General features: G+C 36.4%; 1 protein-coding gene across 1 annotated transcript in view; it reads left to right on the top strand.

The window, feature by feature from the left end:
• Nucleotides 1–19913, top strand: part of LOC127797106 (uncharacterized) — a 91872-nt gene extending 71959 nt beyond the window's left edge. The window contains exons 6-12 of the mRNA XM_052329643.1: nucleotides 6542–6619; nucleotides 8771–8835; nucleotides 13189–13255; nucleotides 13334–13516; nucleotides 14248–14304; nucleotides 14414–14509; nucleotides 19510–19913. Of these exons, the coding sequence (XP_052185603.1) occupies nucleotides 6542–6619; nucleotides 8771–8835; nucleotides 13189–13255; nucleotides 13334–13516; nucleotides 14248–14304; nucleotides 14414–14509; nucleotides 19510–19644 (681 nt within the window). The 3' untranslated portion in view covers nucleotides 19645–19913. The remainder of the gene's footprint in view (nucleotides 1–6541; nucleotides 6620–8770; nucleotides 8836–13188; nucleotides 13256–13333; nucleotides 13517–14247; nucleotides 14305–14413; nucleotides 14510–19509) is intronic.
• The last annotated feature ends 1404 nt before the right edge of the window (nucleotides 19914–21317 follow it).

The raw sequence follows: 21317 nt of genomic DNA, 5'->3' as shown, positions 1-21317 counted from the left end.
TTGGATCACATAGTCTAAGCCCATGAGTTTAGACATACCTTTTTTCTGTAATTGGTTGTGCAACCTTTGTTGTAAAATGTATTTCAAACTCTCATGATCTGTTTTGATTATAAACTTTCCTCCTTCCAAGTAGTGGCACCACCTCTCTACTGCCATTAGCATTGGCATCAGCTCTTTCTCATAGATACTAAGGCCCTGATGTCTTGGGGCTAAGGCTTGGCTGAGAAAAGCCAAAGGTCTTCCATCTTGAATCAATATTACTCCTATGCCAGTGTTGCTTGCATCTGTTTCTAATGTAAAGGGCTTATCAAAATCAGGAAGCCCTAATGTAGGCACGCTACTCAGAGCTACTTTTAACTGCTCAAAGGCCTCTTCTGCCTTAGTGTTCCATTGGAGTCCATTTTTCTTTAACATTTCTATCAAAGGTTTACTTATGGAGCCATAGTTCCTCACAAATTTCCGATAATAACCAGTAAGCCCCAAAAAATCCCTTAAGGCCCGTATGCTTGCAGGTTTGGGCCAAGCCATAATGGCTTCAATCTTCTTCGGATCAGTTCCCACACTTGCTCCAGATATAATGTGTCCGAGATACTCGACTTGGGACTGTGCAAAGGCACATTTCGACTGCTTGATACATAGCTGATTGAATCGCAAGATCTCAAATGTAGCCCTAAGGTGGGTAAGGTGTTGGTCAAAAGAGGGGCTGTAGATTAGTATGTTATAAAAAAAAAAACAGTACAAATTTTCTAAGGTAGGGTTCAAAAATCTGGTTCATAAGAGCTTGGAATGTAGCTGGGGCATTTGTGAGGCCAAATGGCATTACGGTAAACTCAAAATGCCCATGATGTGTTCGGAAGGCTGTCTTGAAAGTGTCATCAGGATGGACTCTAATTTGGTGGTATCCAGCCCTTAAGTCTAGCTTAGTAAATATGGTTGCATGTTTGAGTTCATCAAGTAGATCATCAATGGTGGGAATGGGAAACTTGTCCTTAATAGTGATGGCGTTACACTATCTATAATCAACACAAAAACGCCAAGTTCCATCTTTCTTTTTTACTAATAAGACAGGAGAAGCAAAAGGGTTGTGGCTTGGGTGGACAATGGATTGATCTAACATTTCCCTGACCATTTTCTCAATTTCGAATTTGAGTTTAGGTGGATACCGATAAGAACGGATGTTAACAGGTTCGGCTTGGGGTATGAGAGGTATAGTATTGTCCAAGGAACGTTTAGGAGGTAAAGTCTTAGGTTCTACGAAGAGATCTTGATATTTATTCAACAATGAATCTAAAAGGGTCAGTTCGAGTACTTGTTGCGAAGACTTTGAGCTTACTGTCTGAAATTGCTTCCCTTGCTGATCGCTGGCCTCAATGGAAAATAAATAAGCCACCTGTGCCCACTTCTTTTTGAACATTCGTTGTAACTTCTTGCCCCTTATTAGCTTGCATGCTTCTACCTCCATGTGGCCTTGCAGAACCACTCTCTTCCCCTTTTTATCCAACGTTACTTCCAAGTTATTAAAATCAAAACTAATAGGACTCACTTCCCGCATCCAATCTACCCCCAACACAATATGGCAGCCCCCCAATCTGAGTAGTCTAAGATCAGCCTGGAATTCCTCCCCTTGCATCTCCTAGCAAAACCCCATGCAAGCTGATTTGTTGAGAACTTTATCTCCATTGGCTACCACGATTGATAATGGCTGTGTCCTCGCTGTTGGCCACCATCCTTTTAGCCGTCGTTTCATCAATGAAACTGTGGGTACTCCCACTGTCGATTAACACCATAAGAGAATTATCGTGCACCTTCCCCTCTACCTTAATAACTTTGCTGTTAGCCACTTTTTTAATAGCGTGTAATGATATGGCGCTACTGCCCTCGCCCTCTTCTTCTTCTATTGCTGCCAACTCTTCTGTTTCGTCCCTTTCCTCTTCACCGTCCAACAACAACAATTGTTTCCTACACTGATGCCCTGGTGTATATTTTTCTCCACACCTAAAACACAGTCCTGCTATCCTCCTTTGCTCCAACAACTTGTCTCTGCTCAACGTATTTAGAGGGGGTGCAAGTAATGCGGAATACCTGGTATTAGGACCCGTCCTCATTGCCTCTCTTCCTGGTGGTCTACCACCCTGATATACCATTCCTCCTTGGGCTCCTCTGATCTGTCCCTTTTGTTTTCTTAGCAACGCGTCAAACGTCATTTCCTGTAGGTAAGCCCCCTACGCTGCCTCAGGAACTGTCCTGGGCCTAAGAACTTGTACTATTGATCGAAGCTCCTCATTAAGTCCTCCTATGAAGCTTGATACAAAATAATCTTCAGTGAGGCCGGGGTTTCGATTGAGCATCAAGAACTTGAGTTCTTCAAACTTCACTTGATAGTCCATCACTGAGCCTTCCTGTCTCAAGCGATTAAATTCTTGTACTATATCCAACCGTCCCCGTTCTTTGAATCTTTCGTTGAGGCCTTTGGTGAAGTCCTCCCAATTATAGTTCGCTCTTACCTTGGACCATCCTTGGAACCACACATCTCCTTCATCGTGAAGATATGCTACTGCCAAAGCCACCCTCTGATTCTCTAGTACTTGGTGAATCTCGAACAACTTCTCACACCTTCTCAACCCCCATCGCGGTCTAGTACCTTCGAAGGTTGGGAGTTCCAGTTTAGGAATTGGAAATCCCCGCCATCGGTTTACTACCAGTTCATCACCTACCGTTGGCTTTTCTTCTGATTCGGTAATTCCCGCATGTCGGTGTGGCATACCAATTCCTTGTAGAATTGGTTTTGTCTGTTCTCTAGGTGGAAAATCAGGGGAGATCCTTACCTGTGGTTGATTTGCGAACATCAACATAAATTGTTGTAGCTGATCTCGCAACAAATTCCCTTGATCTCGAAATTCTTGCAATTCCTCTCAGATTTGCAAGCGCATATCCCCCCTGAGTCGATTGGCCAGAGCCTCCAGCTTCCTATCCACCGCCGATCCTATCCTTTCTTCCATTGTTTCAACTCTTCCTTGCATCTCTGATACTGTCGCTGTTACCTGTTGAAGTTGCATCTCCATCTGACACATCCTAGTACCATTCGCCATTGATCCGATCGCCTTCAAACAATTTGGCCCGGAGCTTGCTCTGATACCAATTTGTCAGATTTTTGATCTGACAAGCGTAGTCGAGACTGGCGAGAGGAAAAGAGAGAGAAGATTTGAGAGAATTTGGAGGGAAAAGAGAAGAGAGAAATGAATCAAGGAGGAAACTGATTTCCTGATTTCATTCGACATCCTCAATAAGGCGCCCCTGATCAGTTTATATACTGATCAAGCTCAATTGGGCGCCAAAAGTTGTTGGGCCTCACCCATGTGCACGAACAAGTGGCTTTCGCGTGCGCTGGTTACGCTTCACGCGATTTTGCATGCTGGGACATTTTCCCCAGCTAAGCACAACAATTTATTTACATTCTAATAGCGCTATTATATTGTTATCTCTACTAACAACTAGTTAGCGTAACAGACATTGAGGTGGAAATTTATATGGACATATCCCCACGCTTCAACAGAAACAAAACTAGGACTAAGGTTTGCAGACTCAAGAACGCACTATATGGCTAGAAACAGTTACCCAAAGCTTGGTTCGAGAGATTTTCCAAAGTAATGTAGGTCATGGGTTACAAATCGAACCAAGGGGACTACACCTTATTCATAAAACACTTAGGTTCAAGTTCAATTACAGTCCTTATGGTTTAGGTTGATGACATTATAGTGATAGGAAATGATGAAAATGAGAGGCAGAACTTGGGCAAATGTTTAGCTGAGGAGTTTGAGATCAAGGAACTAGGGAATTTGAAATATTTACTAGGTATTGAAGTGACACGGTCCAAACATGGGATATTTATATCCCAACACAAGTATATCCTTGATCTTTTGTGAGACACAGGAAAAATGGCTTGCAAACCATCCAGCATTCCAATTGATCCTAATCACAAACTTGGTGAAGCTGAGGGAGATAGGGACACAAACAAAGAAGCATGTCAGAGATTGGTCGGCAGGCTAATTTACCTTTCTCACACATGGCCGAACATAGCTTATGTAGTTAGCATAGTAATTCAATTCATGCACAAATCCAAGGAACTCCACCTGTAAGCAGACTACAGAATTTTGTACTACCTTAAGGGTACCTTAGGAAAGGGGATTTTATTCAAAAAGGAGGGTAAACTCACCCTAGAGGCCTACATAAATGTTGATTATGCAAGCTCAATTGTTAATAGAAGGTCTACCACAGAATATTGCACTTTCTTGGGAGGAAACTTAGTTACTTGGAGGAGCAAAAGCTGCCTATCGTGGCAAAGTCGAGGGCAGAATCAAAATTTCGGGCAATGGCACAAGGTATATGTGAACTGCTATGGTTGAAGATTATTTTGGAAGATCTAAGACTCAAGTGAGATGGCCCAATGAAACTTTATTGTGATAATAATTTTGCTATCAGCATTGCACACAATCCTGTGCAGCATGATTGGACAAAACACATTAAGGTTGATCGACATTTTATTAAGGAGAAATTTGATAGTGGTTTTATTTGCACCCCTTATATACCAAGTGAATCATAGCTAGCCGATGTCCTAACCAAGGGATTTAGTAGTCCAGTCTTTCACAAGATTATAGTCAAGTTGGAAATGGACAATGTCTATTCACTAGCTTGAGAGAGAGTGTCGTGAATCAAGGCAGATAAATCAAGGTTGTGATTATTTAGTATTCTGTAGATTTAAAGCTTTAATTAGGATGTGATTATGTTTATATTATTGTAAATAGAAGGTTGCTCAATTAGGGGATTTGTTTCTATATCTAGGTAAGCATCTTCTGTATATACATGTCTACTAATTCAATGAAGTATATGGCCATATTTTTCCACAGTAATCAATTAACTGCTGAGGATAGCCATATATAAGGCTTTACCACCTTGTACTGATACATTGAATCAAGCCTTGAATTCAGTTTCTCAATTCTCTCTATGTTTTCTCTCTATTTCTCCCTAATTTCTCTCTATTTTCTCTCTCTCTCCCTCTCTCTCTCATTCTACATTATGTTCTTCATCAAACCCTATGTCAGGACAGGATCCTGACAAGTGACAAGTGACTATTAGATGAGCAGAAGAGCAGCTCATCCCCGAGTTCAGGCTTCACCAATAGAGGTGGCGAAGTGAGCATTCCTTCTAACTTTCAAAAGATCTCTGACATTCCTCAGTCCAGTGAAACTCCTTTGCCTCTTGTAAGGCTTTAAAGAAAGGAAAACACCTGTCGGCTAACCTGGACATGACATGGTGTTTCAAAGCAGCTACCCTTCCAGTCAATTGTGGAATCTCATGAACTGTCTTTGGTGCCCGTATATCTAAAATTGCTGAGTTTTCTGGATTTAGCTTGTCTCCCTGTGTTTCACCATATACCCCCAAAACCTTGAAGAATCATTCCCACAGTTGTTTGATCCAAAAAAATCTGAAGTTACTTGATGTTGTCAGTTGGAATCTAGAGAAAAGAAAGTGGCTTGCTGCAGGAGGCTTCCCACTGAAACTTCATTTAATAACTGATGTGTACTAATGTTGAACTGGAGAGTAACATGTGGAAAATTTATCCATTCACCTGTTAGTTTTGGCAGGAGTAGGCAGGAATTCAGATGGATACGTTCAGGCACAATTTCTTAGGAGGACATGCATGGAGCTGCCAGGCCAGGGTCCCCGAGAATTTATGTTCCCCTGGGGAAACCATGAGAGAAAAATGAAAGAAAGGATAAAATTAAGTTAGGAGAGGATAAAAATAAATAAGAAACGAAAAGCAAGGGCACTGGTATTTTGAATTACCCAAGGAGAGAATAAGAAAATATTGGTATTCTTCCATCTTGTTTGGGAATTGACTGAAGATGGCAAATAATAGAAAAGTGTTAGTAAAAGAGAGTAAAAAGGAAATCACATATATTCACAATTTTGGGGCAAATTTGTGACTATTATTTCCCTTTTCTTTCCTCTTTATGGTCTCTAGTTTTGTTTAAAATTTGTGCTGCAAGGGTGTCTATCCTTTTCTCTTCCTTTATCTCCCTTGAGCTATCCAAACATCTGATAGAGCAGTGGGAGCCTTATTTTCTCTCTCCAGATCATACAAAACGGAATCCTCCTACCAACATGGGTTCTTGTGCATACATATTTTGTTTAATGTAATATGTTACTGATCTTTGGTTAATTCACCCTCTTCCTTCAGAAGGGTTGTCAAAATTGTTTAGATTGAGTTGGTCACTTGATATTCTTAGTCCCGGTTTGGGATTGATTGAGTAGGAATGAAAATATTATTTCCAAGTTTGATTCACATTACAATGTACCTATTTTAGTGTGTTCTTTATTTTTCCCTGTTCATAACTGAAATTTTATCATCATGGAAGAGGTAGTTTAAAAACTTAAATTTGAGTCTGCATATAATGATTTTGATATTTTGATCTATTTGCTATGTGTTACATACTATGATTTTATCTTGTAGGTATTTGATGTCTCATTCTTTTCTTGGCAGGATGAGTGCAAACGAGTATCAACAGAGGGGCAGAATTTGAGATTAGATCTATCAAACAAGTTCCAAGATGCAATTAAGGTGCCGCTTCCTTGTTTTTCCTTGAGAACCTCTTATCTTTCCAGCAAGATTTTTGCTTTGTTTATAGGGAAAAAGTAAGATATCTCATTGGGCACAGGAACAGTCTTGAGGTTTGGCTACACACTTACTATCTATATTCCTGGAGTCACGTTTTTCTTTCTCACACTATTCATCTTTTTTCAACGTCATCTCTTCTTGATTTTGAGTAGACTTGTTACTATTTTTTCCAATATGTTATGTTCTAGTAAGATGCAACCTCCCATACAATTAGCATTTTACTTCCTTGTCACTGCACAACCCCCCCCCCCCCCAAAAAAAAAAAAAAAAGAAAGGGTGACAATCTAGAAGGCTGATCAGTATTTTCAAAAGCACTAAGTGCACTAAGCATAGAACGCCTACAAAGCTTAAGTGCAAAGCAAAGCACACGCTTAAGTGAAGTAAAGTGCACATAAATGAAAAAAAGAGTAACAAACTTTTATAAGTATAAAAAATATAAACTATTAAAAAAGAAATCATTAAAAATTAAAAAAAAAAAACTAGATAAGAATGAGGGTTGCAAATTTAACAAATGATGAGATATCATTTTTTATTTATATTTTATACCCATTTATAAGTTCATACAATCATTAAAAAAAAAAGTGTAAAAGAAACTCATCCCCAATTTACAACTATCTCCAATCAATCAACTCTTAATTTGCAGCAATCTCAAAATTATCAATCCCTTATTTATAATCAATTAACAAACCACAATTTACAACAGTCAGGAATCAAGCAATCTCAAAATTATCAATCCCTTATTTATAATCAATTAACAAACCACAATTTACAACAGTCAGGAATCAATCATCAATCCCTAATTCACAAAAATCAAGAATATATTAGCACTCTCTAATTTACACCTAATTACATGTTTTCAGTAAATACAATGGAGTCTTCTTTTTTCTTTTTTTTGTTTAAATGTATATATGATTTTATCATATCTTAACAACTGTCTTTTGGGTAAGGTTTTCATTCAAGCAACTGCATCATTGCAAAAATTTAAGCAAATCCAACTTGTTTGATAAAAAAAAAAAAAAAAGCTTTTATGGTGTGCTTTTTTGTGCTTGAAACTCAAGTAAAAGCGCTCTTTAATTGCTCTTAGTTAAAGTCACTAAGCTTCACACACATAAAGCCTTAAGCATGTTGTGCTTTTCGCTTAAAGCATGGATTTTTAAACACTAAGGATGATGCAAGCTTTGCTCAATTTCAAATCACACCAAAGTTTATTTTGAGTTAGTAATGTTGGTTGGTTTAGGTTTTTCCCTTGGATCTTAGAAGGTATGCCTTCCTTGTGAATGGAATTGAACGTTGGTCTCATGTCTTGACTAAACCATTTTTTTTTCCCATTGCTTGTGTAGCATCTCAATTTGCTTTATCCAAACAACAACAATATTTCATGCCTTAATCCCACTGTGGGGTCAGCTATATGAATTCTAGCTCGCTAATCATTTTTGTTTATAGCCTCATCTGTAAGATCCTTATAACTCGTATCTAATAGTCTCCCGACAATTTTTTCTTGATCTTCCTATACTTATGTTGCTAAAGACTTGTTCCATTCCATCTACTTTCCTTATAGAGGTTCCATTGTACTTATTCTCACATGACCAAACCATCTTAATTGTATATCGTGCATATGATCTTCAATAGAAGCTAGTCTAATCTTATTATAAATAACCTCACTTCCAATTTTATTTTTTCTTAGCATTCTCATGCTCATTATGCATCTTTTGCACATTGGTGCTTTATTGCCCAGCATTTTGTGCCATGCAACAATGTTGGTCTTATCTTATAAAATTTTCCTTTTAGCTTTAATGGAAAAGTAGGGGGCATTTCAAGAGTTGAGCTTGGACCTCTCATATGGCTTTATCCATTCTTCATCAATGTCATCCATACCTTTATTTGTGCTTCTCGGCCTAAAGCTTGAGCCTTCCTTCTACAGAAAAGCATTTACCATTGAGGAATACAAGAAAAGCCCGTTTTTTCCTTGTGATTCAATGTCTTTTACCTTTTGTAACTACTAACAGCCAAAGTCTCTTGATTATCATCTTGAGTTTGTCTTGAGTGTGATTTATTATTTTGTAACTTGATTTATGCATGCATGTATTGTTGCAGGAAGTAAGCTACAAGCTGGAAGAGCAAAAAGACGAATGCATGTCTCAGCTAAAAGAGAATGAGATGTAGGTTTATGGGAACCAGTGGCCTGAGGATTTTTGTTTTATCCTCCATTCTTGGTAACATTGATATATTGTAAATCATTGTGATAAATTGTGGATAACAGAGGAAATAGGATAGCAGATAGCACTCTTATTGCTGTCAAGCTTTATGTTGTTTGCTTCTGGTTAACGAGGTGCTCTAATTGGGTCATCATCATCTTCTAAAATTATGAAATACTCACGCCTTATACTTTAGACTTGGGATAGGACATGAAACGTAATGTATCTGCTATGGTTAACAAATATGACAATAAATATACTGAAACTAAATGAATTTTATGTGGAACTATGCCTTCTCTACTAATTTGTGGTCACCATTTTATCTGAAATAAATTTAAAAATAATTTAAAAGGCATGAAATTTAGCCCTATCCTTGTGTCCTTGTTGGATATGTGAATTAGATGGATCAGACATTTGGACAAACACCTGTACCCGAGTCTAGGTAACATGGTATCCATTGGCTATAGTTTCACAAAATAGCTCTTCCACTTTTTCATCTTCTATTACTCTTATTATGGTTATCATGATAAGTTGTTACTGTAGTATAGATACCTGATCTATTGAAAGTTGTTACTGTAGCACATCGAAGAGCATAATTGAGTTGGTGCCTTGCTGTTATGCTTATTATTATTATTTTTATTATTATGTTGATTTTTCATCTTTTTTTGTTGGAGGGAGAAGAGATTGGAGAATGGGCAATGGGCATGGGGAACATAGGGTGAACCTTCTAAAGAATATAACAGAGGATAGGGCAAACATTCTAAAGAGTAACTCAGTTTGCTTCTGTTAATCACATGGAGAAGAAGAATTACAAATTCCCCTTGCCTTCTGCATGTGATTGGCTTTACCCAGAATATTCTTTATACCTTATCTAGCTTTCCAGAGTGATTTGGGTGGAGGTTAGATTTATATTCAGCAATGGCTTTCTCCTCCCCAACTCCGCCTGGGGATGTTTTCCACTGCCGGTCTCAAGCCCGAATAAAGGAGGAGGGTTGTGTTAGGTAGCTGACAGTCAACGTAAAACTTAGTCGGATCCAAAACATGAACTCTAGAAAAATTATGAAAAATCATTTGGATGTGGGCGTAACCCTTCATAGCGATGCGCTACACTGCTCGCGTGTAGTGTCAAGTGAGCTAGGGCTGCTGCATTAGCGCCCGGATGTAGTGACAAATGAGCAAGGGTCCCCGCATTTGCTTGGACAGATGTGGGTAAAGAAGCTAGTCCAAAATCAAAATCAAAAACAAAATCAAATTCAAAGTCAAGGCCAAAAACAAAATCATAGATTAAGGATTGGGTCATGGAACATAGGAACATTAACAGACAAAGCTATGGAAGTGGTAGATGTGATGATTAGGAGAAAAATTAATATTATGTGCCTTCAAGAGACGAGATGGGTAGGGAAAAAAGCAAAAACTTTATCAGAAACTGGATATAAAATATGGTACACAGGAAATGATCGAGCGAAAAATGGAGTGGGGATTATTATGGATAAAAAATTAGTAGATAAGGTAGTGGAGGTAAAGAGAATAGGGGATAGGATTATTATGGTGAAGGTTAGTCTAGGAAGAATTACTATGAATATCTTTAGTACATATGCACCACAAGCGGGGTTAGGTGATGAGATAAAAGCAAAATTCTGGGAAAACCTAGAGGGACTAATACAAATGATACCAAGACGAAAGAAAGTGATTATAGGAGGTGACTTAAATGGGCACGTGGGTAGAGACAAAAACGGCTATAGAGAGGTACATGGAGGGTGTGGATTCGAGAAAATTAATAATGAGGGTAAGTCTATTCTAGATTTTGCTATGGCATATGGGCTCATCATAACCAATACTAGGTTTAAAAAACGAGACGAACACTTAATCACATATAAAAATGTTACATCAAGCACCCAAATAGATTACTTCCTCATGAGACAAGAGGATCGGTTATGTTGTAGGGATTGTAAGGTAATACCGGGAGAGTGTTTGACTACTCAACATAGACTTCTAGTACTTGACGTTCAAGTAAGAAATTGGAAGAGAAAAAATCACATAAAACAAAATCCAAAAATCAGGTGGTGGGATTTAAAAGGGGAGAAACAATTAATCTTCAAAGAAAAATTAAGGGGTAGAAGGGAATGGAATGGAAAATGACAGACAAACCAAATGTGAGAGAAATGGCTAACGCCCTGAGAAGCACTGCAAAGGTAGTCTTTGGAGAGACAAATGATAGAGCCCCTAACCTTAAGGAGTCTTGGTGGTGGAATGAAGAGGTACAATTGAAAATTAAAAATAAAAAAACTTGCTATAAGGCTGTATATCAATGTAACAATGAAGAAAATCAAAAAAATTATAAAGAAGCAAAAAAGGCAGCAAAAAGAGCTGTTAGTGAAGCAAAGTCAAAAGCATATGAAAATCTATATAAACGACTTGATACAAAAGATGGAGAAAAGGATATATATAAATTAGCTAAAGCAAAAGAGAGAAAAACACGAGATTTAAATCAAATGAAATGCATAAAAGATGAAAATCAAAATGTATTAGTGAATGAGGGAGCGATTAAGGAGAGATGGAAAGAGTATTTCACAAAATTATTCAATGATGGTGGTGACACAAGAGTTAGGTTGGGATATCTTAGTAAGTCCGAAGGGAACGTGAGCTATACATTTTATCGACGCATAAGTTCAAATGAAATAAGACAAGCATTAAAAAAGATGAAAAATCATAGGGCGGCAGGACCGGATAATATACCAATAGAAGCATGGAAATGCATGGGAAAAGAGGGTATCTCCTGGCTAACGCAATTATGTAACGCGATCCTTAAATAAAAAAAGATGCCAGATGAGTGGAGGAAGAGTACTTTGGTTCCTATATACAAGAACAAATGAGATGTTCAAAACTGTGAAAATTACAGATGAATTAAGTTAATGAGCCATACCATGAAACTCTGGGAGAGAGTAATAAAGCAAAGGCTCAAAAAAGAAACAAAAGTCTCAGAAAATCAGTTTGGTTTCATGCTTGGTAGGTCAATAATGGAAGCTATATACCTACTGAGGCGCCTAATGGAAAGGTATCGGGATCATCAGAAGGACCTACATATGCTGTTTATTGATCTAGAAAAGGCCTATGATAGGGTCCCTAGAGAAGTATTATGGAGGGTTTTAGAGAAGAAATGAGTTAGAATAGCCTATATACAAGCCCTTAAGGACATGTATCACGGTGCAAAGACAAGGGTAAGAACATGCGGAGGGGATACTGAACCGTTTAAAATTACAATAGGACTGCATCAAGGTTCTGCACTAAGTCCATATTTATTTGCTCTAGTAATGGATGAACTCACTAAAGATATTCAGATAGAGGTGCCATGGTGTATGTTATTTGCAGACGACATAGTGTTGGTGGATAAAACAAAAGAAGGAGTGAACACTAAGCTTGAGTTGTAGAGAAACAATTTAGAATCTAAGAGATTTAAATTAAGTAGAAAGAAAACAGAATATATGGAATGTAAATTTAGTAAGAATGCAAGAGTGGAGGATGTTATAATTAAATTGGAAGACCAAATCTTACAAAAAAAAGACCATTTTCGATATTTGGGATCAGTGATTCAAAAAGATGGAGAAATTCACGAGAATATCGCACATAGAATTAAGGTAGGTTGGTTAAAATGGAGAAATGCATCGGGGGTGTTATGTGATGGTAAAATCCCATTAAAACTGAAAGGAAAATTCTATAGGACAGCTATAAGACCAGTCTTGCTGTATGGCTCAGAATGCTGGGTAGTCAAATACCAGCATGAGCAAAAGACGAGTGTAACGGAGATGAGGATGTTAAGATGGATGTGTGGCCATACAAGAAAAGATAAAATTAAAAATGAAGTTATTCGTAATAAGGTAGGAGTAGTGCCAATTGAGGAGAAGATAAGAGAGACTAGATTAAGATGGTTTGGTCATGTGAGAAGGAGACCAAGAGACGCTCATGTGAGGAGAGTTGATGAAATGGAACAATTAGTCAAAAAAAGAGGTAGAGGCAGACCCAAGAAAACTTTGGGAGAGACATTAAAGTTTGATATGAAGTGTATGGACCTAAATGAAGATATGACAAAAGACAGAAATACATGGAAGTCTAGAATTTATGTAGCCGACCCCACATAGTGGGATAAAGGCTGGATATGTTGTTGTAATGGCTTTCTCCTCCCCCCCCCCTTCTAGATTGATTTTATGAGATCACTGGCATTTTTTTATTTCTTCTGGTCTTTCACTCTAGTTTTAACAATAATTCTATAAGATATACTGTTAAGTATCTACAGTAATGTAGCAAAGTCTTCATATTCAGGTTAAGAAACCAGTTGAAGGAGGTTCTTGAAAAGTATGCTGATTCTGAAGAGCAAAATGCAAAGAAGGTAATTTTATCTATTTCTGGGGTTTACTTTCGATCCATTGTCTTTGGATTGGTTTTTATTTAAGAACTTGCATTGCAGTTGGCACAGAAATCTGAGCAACTCCATATTGCCGAGTTTAAGATTCGGCAATATGAGGAGACATTGCGCCAGGAACAGTCTGTGATGATGCAGCATGAACAACAGGTGTCACGATTGCAGGAAACTGAAAAGAATTTGCGCTTACAGTTAGCAGCTGATGCAGAAAAGTTCCAACACTTCCAGGTTAACATCATTTCAAAAAAATAAAATTGTCTTGTAGCTTTTTGCAGAATGCTTCTACTAAATTTAAAAAGAATTGAATATGGAAAGTTTTCTTTCAGTTCCAGATTGTCATTAATCTATGTTAGCACCAAAGAGCATGGATTTGATAAAAACATATTATCACTAGGAATTTAGTGACTAGAATTTTGAATATCTCAAGGGAAAATATAAAACAATCCTAATCCTTTGCTATTTTGGGAACCTATTTTATGGAGTGTACCTAAAGGGGCATCCCCAATGTACGAGGCTCTCTGCTTTGTGAGGGTCTAGGGAAGCTCATTTTGTAAGCAGCCTTACCTTGCTTTGAAATAGACTGTTTTTTATTCTTCAACATGTATTTTCATTTCTTCATCCCTATCACAAATCCTTCTCCACAAACACAAGATGGAGACATCATATGTAGGCTTTTTCCCTTTTCTTTTATGTTTCAACTATGAAATTAATATTATATTAGTTCAATTAAGCATTTATTTCATAACAAGTGCTTAGAAGGTTTTTACTATCAAAACATTGTTCATTCTCTCAGGCATTCAATCTGTTCTTATCCATCAGGTTTATAGTCAACCTAGAACCGACAGAAATCAATTCATAAATTTTTTGCATCAATTTAGCTTGTCATGTTATCTAATCGTTAGAGGGCCTATCCTAATAATGCTTGTGCTAGATCTCTTATGTTAATGTTGTGTTTGTAGGATGCTCTTGTAAAAAGCAATGAGGTATTTCAAACATTCAGGCAAGAGATTGACAAGGTACATCATTCCTTAGAGGTTTTTTTCTTTCTTGATTGCAACCATTTTCTTATTCGTTTAATAACTTTATGTATTTATCAAATTCCTATACCATTCTTCTTATAAACAGATGGGAAAATCAATGAAGGAACTGAAAAAGGAGAACAGCTTTTTGAAGAGCAAATGTGAAAAATCAGATGTGACTCTCATAGAACTTGTTGAGGAGGTACCGTTTTTCATATCTAACTTGACATGTCAAATTCCCCTTCCATAAAAAGAAAAATTAAAAAATAAAAAATAAAAAAACAGAAGAAGAAGAAAAGCAATTTGTATTCTTTTGATATGTGATCTGAGTTTTTCTTTACAAGTAATATTATTTTAAAAAAACATTACTGAAATAGTTTGCGTTGATACTAATTTCTAACATAGTATTGGAAAGGCCAAATGTATAAACGCACTTGGCAAGTGTATTTGGAAAGGCCAAATGTATAAACGCACTTGGCAAGTGTATTTCTTTTATGCAAGCAATAAATGCTCTTCGTGAGAGCGTTTATTGTTTCTTACACTCAAACAAAATTCTTAAAGTTTGTGATTGATGCTAAACTGGTAATTATTTTCTACTCACTATTGTTTGGGTAATTTTTCAAAGAATAATATTATTTTAAAGAAAAACTATGTGACCCTTGTATCTATTTTTAAATGTCAAACATGACTTCCAAATCTCATTTTCTTGTCCCTTCATCTACATTTATTTTTAGGTAAGGCAAGTTTGATTCTTTATGAAATTTGCAACAAAATCGCTTCCTTTCTTGAAATATATTTATATTTGTGCCTTCTAGACAACATAAGAAACTGTTCCACCAGAGAGCTTGTTGAAGTTGACGTCTGAATTCCAGGCATATATATCTAGATATCCTCGCACTTAATTGCACCTGAATTCCAGGCATATATATCTAGATATCCTCGCACTTAATTGCTCATCGCTTTATTTTCCATCACTCATTTCTTCTTCTCAAAATGGCTTAGTTAGAACAAAATTGAGCACAAACTTAAACCATTGGATTGAACTGTCTTTTTCTGGGGACAAAACAGGTCTAATCCCTTTGGATATGAAAAAGAGATCTTTTCCAGCTTGACATGTCTAGGGGAATACCTATAGGCTTTTGAAGCATTGGGAATAGATTAGAAAGTGATCTATGTAGTTTTCTAGAACAGTATGACCATTCATACTCATGACATGCCACTGTATGTTTGTCTCTCTTCCTTTCTGTGCATAGATTATGTGGCTTGGGACCTAGTTGTTCTTGGATGTGTTAGAATAATTAAAGGATCAAGTGTAGGAAGTTGAATGTATATGCAATTAATAGAAATCTAACAGAGACGAAGAAATCACACTAAATAACGTGTTTTGGAAATTCAACTATAACCACAGGCAAGACCTCCATTCAAGCTTTTATATTGATGCTAACAACTGATACAAAGAAGAAGAATACAATTTCTTGAATCCCACCCCTATCTAAAGGGGAAATGAAAAGGAGATAGCAATAACCCTACAAGATAGATATAAAAGAGACCTAGGTTGGTTAGATAACCACCTTATTCTTCCTTAACCACAAACCTTGATTATCTCAATCACATCTTAACTATTGTTTATCTCAAAGTGAGTCAATCGTGATTATCCCTGTGATTATATCAATCACATTTTAACCACTATTATTTCAAAGAGAATCAATGATAATTTTCTTGATCATATTTAACCACCATTATTACCTAAATAGAGTTAGCCTCCTTTTAGAATTACAAAATGTGGCTTTAGATAAATATGACTTAAGGTATGAATAATCTCCTAACTTTTCTCCCATTTGAAGACACATTTCAATGAAGCCAATCATCGAGGGCTTTGATCCTAAGTGAAGTTTTGTATTTGTTGAACTTCTCTCGAGTTATAAACTTTGTCAACATATTTTTCACCAGATTAGAGTTTGTGTGCATGGTTGTCAAAGGTGTGCCTAGGCACAATGCGCACGGAGGGCACGACATCATGCTTGAGGTGTTGCCTAGGCACACGCCTCCTGCAAGGTTCATGAGGTGCTTGCCTTGTATATATAAGTGTTTTTCTATTTGTTCTGCTGTATTTTTTTTTTTCTTCTAATTGCAAAAGAAATAAGAAGAAACTAATTATTTTTTGCAGTATGCTGCTATAATTTTTTCTTTCCTTTAACCTCTTTTGCAGTTAGAAGAAACTAATTATTTTTCTGCTATAATATTAGTTATTATTATAGGGTTGGTTATTTGTCATTTATAATTTTATGAGTTTGTATCTACCTCCTTATAGGTACATATTGAAAAGAATAGTGTATAAGTATTTTTGAGTAAATGTGTACCTTGTGTGCTTGAGTCTTGTGCTTTACCTTGCCCCTCGCACCCTAGGCCCCAAACACTAATTTATGCCTAGTGTGCCTTGCGCCTTTGACAACTATGTCTTTGTGTACTTCCTTAGGAGGAATTTTGCGATCCTCTACTATGTCTCAGACAAAGTGATAACAAACATCAATATGCTTTGTATGGGAGTGAAAAGCTAGATTCCTTGCTAAGCACAAGACACTTTGACTGTCATGATGAACACGAATCACATCACATCTTATTATCAATTCCTTGAGAAGTCTTTCCAACTAAATAGCTTCCTTGCAAGTGATAAGCAAAATCTACGTCTGCTTCATTTTTCACAGCTTCCCAATGATCATGACCAGGATTTGCCATGTTATTTGCTCATAGCTCCATTGTATTCGTAATGTTAGGCCTTCTATACATGGTAAAACATAAGACTCCCTATTGCTGATGAAAATGGCACTCCAGGCATCTTTGCCTTCTCTAATCCAGTGTTAGGACATTGTTTAGAAGACAACTTTTTTTGGACGGGAAATGGGATGTTTACTGGTTTAGCATTCTGCATATTGGATCTCTGCAGAACTCTTTTGATGTAACTTTCTTGTGTCAACCAGATCCTCCTATCCTTCCTTTTTCCAAGTATTTTCATCCCAAGAATTTGATCTACGACAGCCAAATCATTCATTTTGAATTCCCTATCCAACTGAGCTTTTCATGTAGTTCTTGCTATTGCCTGCGACAATCATATCATGGACATACAATAACTTGATGCAGAAATATCTATAATTAAAGTCACAAAAATAAGCATAATAGTCTGCCTCACATCTACAATAACCCAACCTTATAATACAAAAGTCAAAATTGTTTATACCAACATTTAGGTGCCTATTTTAGACCGTAAAGTGATCTGTTTTTCTGGCAAACCAAATTTCTTTTACCTTATTCCACAAAACCTTCGAGTTGTGTTAAATAAATCTTATCATTTAAGTCACCATGCAAGGAAATAGTTTTCATATCTAATTGCTCCAACTTTAGATCAACAACATCAAGAGTCAAAGCAACTCTGATAGTAATTATACAAAGAGCAGGAGAAAATATCATCAAAGTCAGTATTAGATTTTTAGCATACCCTTTCATTACCAATCTGGCTTTGGATTTTCTATATTTCCCTCTGAGTCCTTCTGCTTGTAAACCCAGTGACATCCAACAGCTTTCCTCTCTTTTGGTAGTTGAACAAGATCCGAAGTTTTGTTTTTATGCAGGGACTCCATCTCCTATTCCATTGTAATAGACAAGCCTCTTTGAATGAAGTTGGTTCATGCTTTTCTGACAAAGCAACATAAGCAGGACTAATAAGATTAGCATGAGACTCAAAAGTAGTGATGAAATCTTTAACCTCATTGGAGGTTTGGAAAGTGGATATCACCATGAGAAGTCTTCTCATGAGATGAATCCAAAGATTTAGATTTAGCTCTACTTTGAACTACCTCCTCCTGAACCACATCATTATCAAGTTGATCGTGTTCAATTTGCACTTCTTGTTCAACTGACATCTTAACCCTTTCTTGCTTTCGAAATTGTGGCTTGAAATGGATCTTCTAAAAAAAAAAATCTTGGATAATAGTGTACTTCCTGGTTGTTGGATCTCTCTCACAATTTGTCCCCTCTAGGAATTTTTACCAATTTTCATTTTCCTCCTCTAGGAACCCAGATGTAAAGCATAACAATTGAACATACGAACAAAGAGTAATCAGTAGGTTTATTAGACCAAAGCTCCTCACGAGTCTTCATGTCAAGAGAAATTGTGTGCGATCTAGTTGACCAAATAACAAGCAGTATTCACTATTCCGGCCCAAAATTCCACTCTTAATTTTGAAGTGCTCAATATGCATCTAGCACATTCCATGAGAGTACAATTCATCCTCTCAGCAACACCATTCCCATTCTGTTGGGGTGTTTCATGAATGGCCAAGTGACATTTAATGCCATGCTCGAAAAATCATTAAACTCCTTCGATCAAAACTCTCCTCCATTGTCAATTCGAAGACATTCAATTTTCAAATCTTTTGATTGTCCACTAATGCTTTAAAAAATTTGAATTTTTAAAAGCATTAGATTTTCTTCTAAGGATGAAAACCCACACCTTTTGATAGAAATCGTCAATGAAGGTTGCAAAGTAACTATAACCACTTAAAGAAACAGTTGGTGCCTCACAATTACCAACATGGATCAAGTCTAGATAATTTTGAGTTATAATAGTAGACGAATAGAAGGTTTAAGTTACTTTGTCACAAAAATCAAGAGAAGTAGTCTTAATACCAGGAAGAAGAGTTCCTTGTCATCTGGAGATGAAATTGAAAAATCTGAAAACTAACCATTAGTTTCACACAACTAAGTTGATACTAGAAAAGGGAACAAAATTACCTGAGTTACTGTGGTTGGAAGAACTGAAGGTCTTGTTCTTGTACTATTTTATTTGGAATGGTATACCTTCTGTGACTTAGTTGGTGCCTATTGATTTTGGCTTAAGAAATAAGCGTCTAAGTACGAACAGAAAGACATGTCTGTACATAACTAGTTTCGGAGCTGCTGGCCATCTTTGGCCTTTTCTTCTAAGCAGACTGCAGTTTCAAAGCAGTCTTAGCTGCTAACATGCAGTCGGCGATGGATGGAGCCATGTCAGGCTTCCTCCTGTCAGAGCCCATGATTTTGTCATTTTCAATGAACAACCAACTTAATATCATGACTTGTTCATTGACCAACTAGCAGGTGTTTAGGATTTCTTTTGATTTTACCGAGCAATGCAGCACTCACTATCATCTTTCTTTGAGTGAGCAGCGTGAGCGCTTGAAGAAACAGCTGGAGAAATCGAAGAACCAAAAGGAAAGGCTCGAGTCACTCTGCAGGTCACTGCAGGCAGAAAGGAAGCAAAATTTGTCAGGGGGAAGCAACTCCAGCTCAGCAGCAGCTTGAATATAGAAGAGAATTCACCCAAGCCGGAGAACCATGCTATAAGTTTTGCAAGTTTCGCTGTCAGGGGTAGTGTTATTTTGGGCATACTTTTTAGTGTTTCTGTGGCTTATCTGAACTTGCCAACAGATTTCATCATCAAACAAACTTGTTAAAGAGTGGAATATAGAGAGAGAGAGAGAGAGAGAGAGAGAGAGATGAAAATATGCAAATGGCAGCTGTGTTTGGTTTTTATAAGTGATTCATATCATATGATCTGCCACTTAGTGTGATTTGTAGTTTCTTTGAAAATACAGCTCCTCCTGTCATATTTCCTCCAATGCAAATTAATTAACTCGTAAGATAAAACATGGGCTTTTTTTGTGGGGGGGGGGGGGGGGGGGGGGGGGGGTCAAAATCCGTCTTTAAGTCTTTTTTCTTCTGTTTGTAGGGGTATTTTTGGTATTAGCTCCTTAAGACTTATTATTTTATTTTATTTTATGGGAAAAATAAAGAAATTCAAATTCAACATGAATAGAAGGACCCGGAAAGAAATAATGTTTTTTCAAAAGGAATAAAGATGTTCTATTTCAATTTTAATAGCCGTTATTTTTGGCTTGTTGAAAGTGACACAGAAATTATTATTTTTTAATTAAACCATATAAAAGAAACTGTTATAGATAATCCTCCTAATAAATACATACACAGACCGCCATAAAAGCCATTTGGACGGGAATTTTATTAAAAAGGGTGATTTATTTAAAAGACATTAATTATTTTTATATCTTTAAAAATAATATTTTTTTTTTTTGTTATTAACAAATCATACAAAATAACAATTTTGCTCTCTCCTGTTAACTTTTTCTTTCTTTCTTTCTTTCTTCACCTTTTTATCTCCAACACCTGAAGATGGGGAAAACCCAATGGTTGAGCCATTGGCAGGCGCTCTACAACTGCCCTCCACCACTAGTATCTTTTAACTGTCTTTTCTTTACTTTTATTTTATTTTATTACAATAGAGAGAAATGAGGAGTATTTTGAAGATTATTATTAATTTTAACAGTTGTTAATTAACGTGGAAAGGAAAAATGTTGAGCGGTAAACGAAATCAAGAAGGGTTAGTATTTTTGTAATTTTCACTTCTTTTTTTTTCTCGCAAATTGAAAGTGTTGGGTGAAATTAATCCAACTTTTATTTTATTTTAAATATAGTATATTTATTATATATTATTTTCAATCTTCAAACACTCATATTACGTAATAATAAATATATTATATTTTATTAATTAATAAAAATATTTGAGTTAAAAAATTATGTATAATAAATATTACATATCTAAAAATAACATACATTTATTATTATTATTATTATTATTATAACACTTGTTAACATTACTTTTTTAAAAAATCGAACCAAACTATAGGTGGTACCAAAAAAAAAAAAAAAGGGAAGGGGGGCTAAATCATAATAAATTATAAATTAAGATTGTGAAAGGAATTATTTTACTCTTGTATTAAAAGTTGAGCTATCAATGCATGGATATGCATTGATGTGTTATATTGTCAACGTCACATGTGTTCAAATTTGAAAAAAAAAAAAAAAATCATTATTCAAATAAAAAAATTGAGACGTGCTGCCGGTTCAATCGGACCGATTCCGGTTGGGCGGAATCAATCGGATACCACCGTTTAAGGGTT

Source organism: Diospyros lotus, chromosome 3 (assembly GCF_014633365.1).
Source record: "Diospyros lotus cultivar Yz01 chromosome 3, ASM1463336v1, whole genome shotgun sequence".
In the NCBI taxonomy this organism is placed as follows: Eukaryota; Viridiplantae; Streptophyta; class Magnoliopsida; order Ericales; family Ebenaceae; genus Diospyros; species Diospyros lotus.
This window is presented reverse-complemented; position numbering and strand designations above follow the sequence as displayed.